The 11527-nt window shown below is 35.3% G+C and overlaps 1 protein-coding gene across 1 annotated transcript; it reads right to left on the reverse strand.

Annotated features, from left to right (window-relative positions):
* Nucleotides 1-8: 8 nt before the first annotated feature.
* On the reverse strand, nt 9-7419 carry LOC134249966 (uncharacterized; the record flags this gene model as incomplete). The annotated part of the gene is given in 3 exon segments (XM_062732310.1): nt 9-255; nt 959-1054; nt 1056-7419. Coding segments are annotated over 3 exon segments (6707 nt in total), but the record flags the coding sequence as incomplete, so codon positions are not given.
* Nucleotides 7420-11527: the final 4108 nt, after the last annotated feature.

The raw sequence follows: 11527 nt of genomic DNA on the forward strand, positions 1-11527 counted from the left end.
CTACGTAAATTGATGTCGGCACCTTTGTTCATTAACAGTCGTACAGTTCTATCATGTCCCTTAAAACACGCTATGTGAAGAGGACTAAATCCCTCATTATCACATAAATTGATGTCAGCTCCATTGTTCAGTAACAGTTGTACCGTACTTTCATGTCCATTTTGACAAGCTATATTAAGAGGACTGAATCCATTCATCTCACATCAATTTATTTCAGCACCGTTATTCAGTAACAGTTGCGCATGTGAGTTAAGGCTACGTATGGAGTTTTCTATGCAAAATAATTAATTAAGACCCATTATTGCTTTACATTCCGCAAAGAAAATGTTAAGACTTGTTTTCTAATACATTCTTGGTACCCACGATATGCGACAGCCAGTACACATTATGACGTCATATTATGACGTCATCGACCTTTACTACACAAGTTTATAAGAAACATCAACAAAATCGCTTCGGCGCAAGGGCATACCTTACTTTGATTTACAGAATCAAGGTATAAAGAAAAGCAGAATATTCCAAAGATTTAAGATATTGCTGCACAAATGTCGACACTGCAATTGATTAGTTACTATTTGCACAGTTCTAAGTTGAAACAGGGTAAAAATGTACAGTCAAGTGTAAGTTTAGTAAAATTTTTATCGACTGATGAAGAGGATAGGATTTGTGCAGCAATTTTATTAATTTTAAGAATATTTTCCTTAATATTTTAATTAATAAATTTTAAATTAAATAGGATATGCCCTTGCGCCAACGTTGTTTTTTGATGTGTTTTATTACCTTGAATGAGAAAGAACTGTGACGTCATAATATGACGTCATAATGTACACTTGTAATAATATACTGTGGGCACTAAGTATGTTAAGAAAATCAATTTGAACTTTCTCTGTACATAAAATATACAATTTATGCATTTTTATTAGCTCATTTGCATAGAAAACCCATATCTAGCCTTAACTCACTTGCGTGTACCGTGCTATCATGTCCATTTTGACAAGCTATATAAAGAGGACTGGTTCCATTCTTGGTACATAAATTGATGTCAGCACTGTTGTAGTAACAGTTGTACCGTGCTATCATGTTCATTTTGAAAAGCTATATAAAGAGGACTGGCTCCATTCTTGGTACATAAACTGATGTCAGCACCGTTGTTCAGTAACAGTTGTACCGTGCTATTATGTCCATCTTTACAAGCTATATAAAGAGGACTGGCTCCATTCTTGGTACATAAATTGATGTCAGCACCGTTGTTCAGTAACAGTTGTACCGTGCTATCATGTCCATTTTGACAAGCTATATAAAGAGGACTGGCTCCATTCATCTCACATAAATTGACGTCGGCACCGTTGTTCAGTAACAGTTGTACCGTGCTATCATGTCCATTATAACAAGCTACATGAAGAGGACTGAATCCATCGTTACCACATAAATTGATGTCGGCACCGTTTTTCAGTAAAAGTTGTACCGTGCTATCACGTCCATTTTGACAAGCTATCCAAAGAGGACTGAATCCCTCATTATCACATAAATTGATGTCAGCTCCATTGTTCAGTAACAGTTTTACCGTGCTTTCATATCCATTATGACAAGCTATATAAAGAGGACTGAATCCATCGTTATCACATAATTTGATGTCGGCACCATTGTTCAGTAACAGTTGTATCGTGCTATCATGTCCATTATGACAAGCTATATTAAGAGGACTGGCTCCATTCTTCTCACATAAATTGATGTCGGCACCGTTGTTAAGTAACAGTTGTTCCGTGCTATTATGTCCATCTTGACAAGCTATATAAAGAGGACTGACTCCATTCTTCTCACATAAATTTATTTCAGCACCGTTGTTCAGTAACAGTTGTACCGTGCTATCATGTCCATTTTGACAAGCTATATAAAGAGGACTTCCTCCATTCTTGGTACATAAATTGATGTCAGCACCGTAGTTCAGTAACAGTTGTACCGTGCTATCATGTCCATTTTGACAAGCTATATAAAGCGGACTGAATCCATTGTTATCACATAAATTGATGTCGGCACCGTTGTTCAGTAACAGTTGTACCGTGCTATCATGTTCATTTTGACAAGCTATATAAAGAGGACTGGCTCCATTCTTGGTACATAAATTGATGTCAGCACCGTTGTTCAGTAACAGTTGTACCGTGCTATCATGTCCATTTTGACAAGCTATATAAAGAGGACTGGCTCCATTCTTGGTACATAAATTGATGTCAGCACCGTTGTTCAGTAACAGTTGTACCGTGCTATCACGTCCATTTTGACAAGCTATATAAAGAGGACTGGCTCCATTCATCTCACATAAATTGACGTCGGCACCGTTGTTCAGTAACAGTTGTACCGTGCTATCATGTCCATTATAACAAGCTACATGAAGAGGACTGAATCCATCGTTACCACATAAATTGATGTCGGCACCGTTGTTCAGTAAAAGTTGTACCGTGCTATCATGTCCATTTTGACAAGCTCTCCAAAGAGGACTGAATCCCTCATTATCACATAAATTGATGTCAGCTCCATTGTTCAGTAACAGTTGTACCGTGCTTTCATATCCATTATGACAAGCTACATAAAGAGGACTGAATCCATCGTTATCACATAAATTGATGTCGGCACCATTGTTCAGTAACAGTTGTTCCGTTCTATTATGTCCATCTTGACAAGCTATATTAAGAGGACTGACTCCATTCTTCTCATATAAATTTATTTCAGCACCGTTGTTCAGTAACACTTGTACCGTGCTATCATGTCCATTTTGACAAGCTATACAAAGAGGACTGACTCTATTCTTGGTACATAAATTGATGTCAGTACCGTTGTTCAGTAACAGTTGTACCGTGCTATCATGTCCATTTTGACAAGCTATATAAAGTGGACTGGCTCCATTCTTGGTACATAAATTGATGTCAGCACCGTTGTTCAGTAACAGTTGTACCGTGCTATCATGTCCATTTTGACAAGCTATATAAAGCGGACTGAATCCATTGTTATCACATAAATTGACGTCGGCACCGTTGTTCAGTAACAGTTGTACCGTGCTATCATGTCCATTATGACAAGCTATATAAAGTGGACTGGCTCCATTCTTGGTACATAAATTGATGTCAGCACCGTTGTTCAGTAACAGTTGTACCGTGCTATCACGTCCATTCTGACAAGCTATATAAAGAGGACTGGCTCCATTCTTGGTACATAAATTGATGTCAGCACCGTAGTTCAGTAACAGTTGTACCGTGCTATCATATCCATTTTGACAAGCTATATTAAGAGGACTTTCTAAATTTTTATCACATAAATTGATGTCGGCACCGTTGTTCAGTAACAGTTGTACCGTGCTATCACGTCCATTTTGACAAGCTATATAAAGAGGACTGGCTCCATTCTTGGTACAAAAATTGATGTCAGCACCGTTGTTCATTAATAGTTGTACCGTGCTATCATGTCCATTTTGACAAGCTAAATAAAGAGGACTGAATCCATCGTTATCACATAAATTGATGTCAGCACCATTGTTCAGTAACAGTTGTACCGTGCTATCATGTCCATTATGACAAGCTTTATTAAGAGGACTGGCTCCATTCTTCTCACATAAATTGATGTCGGCACCGTTGTTCAGTAACAGTTGTACCGTGCTTTCATGTCCATTTTGACAAGCTATATAAAGACGACTGGTTCCATTCTTCGCACATAAATTGATGTCGGCACCGTTGTTCAGTAACAGTTGTACCGTGCTATCATGTCCATTTTGACAAGCTCTCCAAAGAGGACTGTCTCCATCATTATCACATAAACTGATGTCGGCACCGTTGTTCAGTAACAGTTGTACCGTGCTATCATGTCCCTTAAAACAAGCTATGTGAAGAGGACTGACTCTATTCTTGGTACATAAATTGATGTCAGTACCGTTGTTCAGTAACAGTTGTACCGTGCTATCATGTCCATTTTGACAAGCTATATAAAGTGGACTGGCTCCATTCTTGGTACATAAATTGATGTCAGCACCGTTGTTCAGTAACAGTTGTACCGTGCTATCATGTCCATTTTGACAAGCTATATAAAGAGGACTGGCTCCATTCATCTCACATAAATTGACGTCGGCACCGTTGTTCAGTAACAGTTGTACCGTGCTATCATGTCCATTATGACAAGCTATATAAAGTGGACTGGCTCCATTCTTGGTACATAAATTGATGTCGGCACCGTTGTTCAGTAACAGTTGTACCGTGCTATCACGTCCATTCTGACAAGCTATATAAAGAGGACTGGCTCCATTCTTGGTACATAAATTGATGTCAGCACCGTAGTTCAGTAACAGTTGTACCGTGCTATCATGTCCATTTTGACAAGCTATATTAAGAGGACTTTCTAAATTTTTATCACATAAATTGATGTCGGCACCGTTGTTCAGTAACAGTTGTACCGTGCTATCACGTCCATTTTGACAAGCTATATAAAGAGGACTGGCTCCATTCTTGGTACATAAATTGATGTCAGCACCGTAGTTCAGTAACAGTTGTACCGTGCTATCACGTCCATTTTGACAAGCTATATAAAGACGACTGAATCCATCGTTATCACATAAATTGATGTCGGCACCGTTGTTCAGTAACAGTTGTACCGTGCTATCATGTTCATTTTGACAAGCTATATAAAGAGGACTGGCTCCATTCTTGGTACATAAATTGATGTCAGCACCGTTGTTCAGTAACAGTTGTACCGTGCTATCATGTCCATTTTGACAAGCTAAATAAAGAGGACTGAATCCATCGTTATCACATAAAATGATGTCGGCACCATTGTTCAGTAACAGTTGTACCGTGCTATCATGTCCATTATGACAAGCTATATTAAGAGGACTGGCTCCATTCTTCTCACATAAATTGATGTCGGCACCGTTGTTCAGTAACAGTTGTACCGTGCTTTCATGTCCATTTTGACAAGCTATATAAAGAGGACTGGTTCCATTCTTCGCACATAAATTGATGTCGGCACCGTTGTTCAGTAACAGTTGTACCGTGCTATCATGTCCATTTTGACAAGCTCTCCAAAGAGGACTGTCTCCATCATTATCACATAAACTGATGTCGGCACCGTTGTTCAGTAACAGTTGTACCGTGCTATCATGTCCCCTAAAACAAGCTATGAGAAGAGGACTGACTCCATTCTTGGTACATAAATTGATGTCAGTACCGTTGTTCAGTAACAGTTGTACCGTGCTATCATGTCCATTTTGACAAGCTATATAAAGTGGACTGGCTCCATTCTTGGTACATAAATTGATGTCAGCACCGTTGTTCAGTAACAGTTGTACCGTGCTATCATGTCCATTTTGACAAGCTATATAAAGAGGACTGGCTCCATTCTTGGTACATAAATTGATGTCAGCACCGTAGTTCAGTAACAGTTGTACCGTGCTATCATGTCCATTGTGACAAGCTATATAAAGAGGACTGGCTCCATTCATCTCACATAAATTGACGTCGGCACCGTTGTTCAGTAACAGTTGTACCGTGCTTTCATGTCCATTATGACAAGCTACATAAAGAGGACTGAATCCATCGTTATCACATAAATTGATGTCGGCACCGTTGTTCAGTAACAGTTGTACCGTGCTATCACGTCCCCTATAACAAGCCATAGAAAGAGGACTATCTCTATTCTCAGTTTCATATGAATTGATTTCATCACTGTTGTTTAATAAGCAAATAATTGTGTTCTTACGTTTCTCTCCAGTTTTTGTTTCGATTCCGACCTCTTTGATATGATCTTCATCATTTGCAGCAGCGAGTAATAACGGACTGCACCCATTTTTTGTTAACTTGTTAACGTCAGCACCAAGTCTTACTAACTCTTCAAGTATTGAAAAATTATGAAAAATCGAAGCAAAATGAATTGGTAAAAGGTCATCCCATATTTCCATCATTCCTGATTTTTTATATTCTTCACTGAGAGAATTTAATAGGTTTAAATCACCATTCGCACATATAGCAGAAAATATAGGATGTTCTTTCAACTTTGTTTCAGGTATACTTTTCATGAAAAATAAAGAAATGTCAGTATGACAAAATACAATAAATCCGACTAAAGGACATATTTCACTTTCAAATGAATAAAGGAAATCAAGTCTTGTGAAAAAAGATCTTTCAAATAATTTTTGAAATTCCGATCTATCTAATTCACATTTCATTTTTACAAAAAGCTTTTCGTGCGAATCCACTTTTTCCTTAAAAGAGTTGATGACGCTCTCTTTCCTTAAACATGGATTGAGTAGAACATCTACAAGGTTTTCTGTTTGCATGTCAATGATAAACCTGTCCACAAGATCACCAATGTACTCTTCAGGAAGGTAAACAGTGAAGGGATCGCGATCTTCCTCTTCTGTATCGTCTTCTATCCTCACCCGACGTCTCAGGAAACCACTGTCTGCGTAGTGTATTGTCTCTTGTGGACAATCAATACCAAACACCAGAGTCGTTATTTCCATAATAAAGTCGTGAAGGAATCGGAAAGCATTTCCGACACGTTTGACATAAGATCCTTTCAGTTCATGTAGAGTACTACGAATGACTGAAATATGTGTGTTTTCTTGTAACTCACACATACCTAAAATTTCTTTAAATTTCATCAAATAAATATCATTTTTTACACAAGCGTCGATTTTCAAATTGTTTTTAAAAGCCACTATCAAGATAAGTGAGCAAAATCTTTTCTTGTCTGTTTTCTTCCAAACTTCAATTTCCTTTTTAATAAATTTGTACGGATTTTTAAAGAAATCAACCCCCTTTTCTTTGTAGTTCGCCTCCCTTGAATAAAGCTTACAAAGCAATGGGAAGTAAGCTTCGGTTTTGATTATTTCAGTTACAACCTCTTTGGATAAATGCTGATTCTGTGAATACTGATTAAAAATCGCTCTTTTTTCCTCAACCGTCAGTCCATTTATTTCGTTGTCAATTTCTACTGCAGATGAGTCATCCAATAAGTTTCCCTTGATTCTCTTGTCATAAAAGACACATCTTCTACATGATATCAGTAGTTTTTTCTTCTTCAAGCAAATCTCCAGCGTTTTCTCTAAATTTTTCCATGAATGATATAAGATTTCATCTAACGATTCCTTACCTAAAGGATCATTAAATACAAATAAAATGCGATTTCCTGAGACTCCAGTTGAACAGTTCTTTTTAATTTCTTCAACCTTATCCACCGGTATGACATTCCATCCCTGTGTTTTATACTTGAGTGCAATATGTTGAATTATTGCAGATTTTCCGGACCCAGAATTTCCAACCACTGTGATAACGTTTAGACTTTTCAGCTTTTCTTGAACCACTTCACTTGCTCTTGTAGGAATGAAGGCAATGTCATCTTCTCGCCAATTGTCGAGAATTTCTTTTACCAGCGTGTTTTCTGAAAAAAAAGATAATAATTGTCAAAAACAGAACAATATTGCTGTGTTGGTAATTGTTTATGCAAGATATTTTTAAATGAAAAAAGTATGTATTTTAAAGCTTACGGAAATAGAAAGGAATGTGTGTACTGATTGCTAATTTTGGTTTACAAATTAAAAAAAATATGAATGGAAAGGATTCTTATGCCAATATATAGAAAAAAAATGAGTATGGGGTAATTATCTAAGGCAAATAAAATAATATAAACTTTCACTGCAAACAAAATACTAGCTATGTAAAATTTCATTGTAGGTAAGGTTTGTTTTCTTTAGAAATCTTACGTATATTTACGTTCTACACATTGACAGAAATGCAGATAATAGACATATTATTCTGTAAATTTTAAGATCATTTTGGGAAAATAATAGGTACATTGGAACTTGCCAATATAAAAGATTTGCACTTTTCTCACTCAAGTAAACTAAAAAATATACACCACGACAAACGGATAAACGGGCGGTCAGTGATAAGTTAATATCCATCACTTTTAGTGATTGCAGGTCTATAAATCGCTGTGAAGCTTTGGTAGCTAGAATATCCAGATAGAATGATTGTTGTTCTTGTAAAAACAAGATTAAAGGCATACAACTGGGGAAGTTTGACTGTATATCTAGTAGTAGAATATGTCTCACTGCAGGGAAATGAAATTGTCAAGAGACAGTCTACCTCAACAGGCACGTCATGACTTCCTAGAAGAACTCTGTATATATTGTGGGTTTAATTTTACTACACTAACAATTAACAACTCAATGATAAATATACAGGCCTAAAGTTTTGTAGTTCGTGTACATCGAGAAATTTTATAGATTATAAATTCTCTGATTTCTACATTGTTTTGAAAATGCCCAGCACAGTTAAAGAGGCCGACTATAGTTTAATTCTGTGAAAACTACAATAGCGAAGCTCTTCATTTTCATACCATATATAACTTAAATTAACTTTAGTGTACCTTCAAAGTTTGGGGGAAATCTACCGTCCAGGTGTTTTTGAGGGACCGTTTCAAAATACAGGTACATTTATTATAGGATTATATAGGAAAATGCTAATTGTTAGTACTTTAAAGCAAACTATACAAATATTACAATAGGCATTTTGTTCAAACTATAATATTTTATGAGTAATACTATAAAATACAATATATGTAAGAAACAAAAAATTCTACCGTCTTGTAAACAGAGTGGGTATCTCAAAATGCAAAAAAATTATCAAATTTTACTATTGTTATAGAGTACTTCAAAATATGACGTTAAAAGTGGATTCACAAGAAAACATAATAAAGATATCAGAGATATTCTAAAATTTCTATGTTTAAATTTCAAGAGCGTATGTTTATTACTTTTTTCTTTAATAGTATTTTTTATTAACCCTTTCTTTCAGAGCTTCAGATTATCATAACGTCAAAAAGACACTGCAGCGATGTCAACCTACCTATCATTTTCAAAATCAGTTAAATAATCAGTTATACCAAATTGTAATTACATTTTTATACCTATAATTTCGTAATTTTGATTAATTTTAATAATTAAGCAAAAAAAGTTGCATTAAAACCGTAAATACGCTTTATTTTACTAAAATTCGCGAAATATTGAGCAATGGAAACTATAGTCGGCCCCTTAAGGTTACAAAAAGGGGACAGGTCCTAATTTATACTGGAAAACTTAAACTCTGACATCTTTAAAAATGCACGTAGTACAACAAGTTTTTAGAAAATCCAAAAAAGGAGATGATTTATTCATTTAACCTGTCAATAAATCAGAAATCCATAAACTACATCAAAACTTAATACAGCATGCTGTTTTGTCGTTAGTTAAATCCAACACAACATGTTATAAACAAGTCTCTGATGACAATCAACTTCTCAGTGTGACGTCATTTTGTAAAACATGACATAGGTTGTATGCAGTGAGAGACAGATCAAGAGAAATTTTTGTAATAACGGGTTATTCATTCTTTTTTAAATTGTAAATTAATTAATCGTTAAATAATTTGATAGCTTAGTCGGTAGGGGGCTCGCTCCGTGATCAGAAAGTCGTTAGTTCTAACTCGGCCGCGACTGACCTAAGTCGATAAAAAAAAAATGGGTAGCATCTGTTCCTTCGCCATGCGCTTGGCCCTTTGAAGTGAAAATTGATGGTCCTTCGGATGAGACCTTAAAAGCAAAAGCCCAGTGGCACGATAAATATCCCTGACATTGCCCAATGGCCCTGAGTGCCGCGTAAAGGTCAAAATTTGAAGTCCCTCACAAGAGTAGAGCTCATACCACGAAACGTAATGAGTCAACGTGTAATTCATTCAGTTTATTTTTTTCTTAAAAATTATTTGGTAAATATAATGCAAAATTACGAACTTTGAGTTCATATTTTTTTTAAATGACCGAGATTGACCTTTAAAGCATACTTTCTAATATAAAATTTTGATACGTTAGCCTAAAAAAGTGCATTTATTTATAATAACTAATGCAAAACAATGATAATAATCACATTGCTAACTCACAGTTTTCCACTCTATTTTGTGTATTAAAGTTGAACATTAAGACTTTAATTTATTTATATACAACAAAATCTAGTACATGTATATGTAAATTTTCAGTATTTTACATTTCGGGGTATATACTCCAATATGCAAGAGAGAAAAGTAAACATGTTGACATATATTTTTTCTTGTGTCTATCTATGGCTGTATCTTAAAAAAGCATATTTTAAAGATTGAGCCCATTTAGTGCCGAGTGTAGAACTACCTTAAGTCAGATATGGTTTGGACGTGACACCCAGAGTTATTTAGAGGACACGCCAGGTCCACTACTTGGTATTTATTTATATTAGTTATATAAATATTTGTCAATATTTCTGGTAAATTATATGAATTTACTTGATTTTATATGCATAACGGTGAAATATGATGCAAAAAGAGATATTTCCCTTTAATAGTATTTATAAGTGATAATGAAGAAATTAATAGAAATATCAGTGTAACATAGATTACATGTGTACTTATTGTTAGTCCATTATTTATACACTGAATTGACGACGATTTTTTTTCCCGTTATTTCCAGATAATGACAAGGAACATACAGCGGGTGTGACGGGTCAACAGGGTTGCTCACTCATCAATGGCACATGATCCCACTTCTGATGTTTCGGAAGTCCTTGTTTGCTCTGCTCTAATTTTGTATTGTTTTATGGACTTTGATATTGAATACAGTTCGTTATCTCCATATCCTTATGCTAATGGAATAATTTGTGATAAAATATATACCTATGTTAAATAAAATACTAGTATTTATCATGTTTACATGTTTTGTATCGTTGTTATCCATTTATAATAATAGCTTTCACAAATTCAAAAGAACTGAATCTTCGTCTTATTATACGGAAACCCGGTTACATTTTCACAAAGAAAAATGTTTTCTATGATTTACTATACGCAGGTACGATAAGGTTTACCAGAGAATATTGTGTACTCTCTGCATGCACTTCTCTGAACTACAAATGTATGACGTCATCATTGAAAATGACGTCACCGCATACTTGATCTGTACCCTCAGATTTGTCGGTAATTTGAACTTAATATGAAATTAATTGTTCCAAAGAAAAAAGAATAACTTTTCCCAAGCACATTTCGGTTTCACAAGGATGCACCGAGTTTATTTATGTGACAAAAAGTTAATAATAATTGTGTTAACAACCTGCGCCGAGGCGATTTATGTGAAACATTTCAAAAAAGAAGAAATGACTGTCAAATGATCAACAAGGTCATGTGACATCGTAACAAATATGTTTATAAATAGCCCAGAGGATTCTGTATGAATTTGGCGAACTGAAGTACATTACTTAAAAATAAAGCTCAAAATCAAGTTTGCAATGCAGTTTTACGTTTTAGATTCATTTTAAGCTCCGCGAAGCCTTAACGGTACTGCATAATATTATTTTTAGATATTCTATCCCGATTTTGAATATATCTTTAAGGAATGAAGCTTATTTCAAATTATATCATACGATATAACAAAACTTGAGGCAGTTTACGCTTTTTATGATTCATTTCAGTGCAGACAATGAGACAGTTTTCCC

Source organism: Saccostrea cucullata, unplaced genomic scaffold, assembly GCF_032062105.1.
Source record: "Saccostrea cucullata isolate Sc308-1 unplaced genomic scaffold, CSIRO_AGI_Scuc_v1 ctg17345, whole genome shotgun sequence".
NCBI classification, from domain to species: Eukaryota; Metazoa; Mollusca; class Bivalvia; order Ostreida; family Ostreidae; genus Saccostrea; species Saccostrea cuccullata.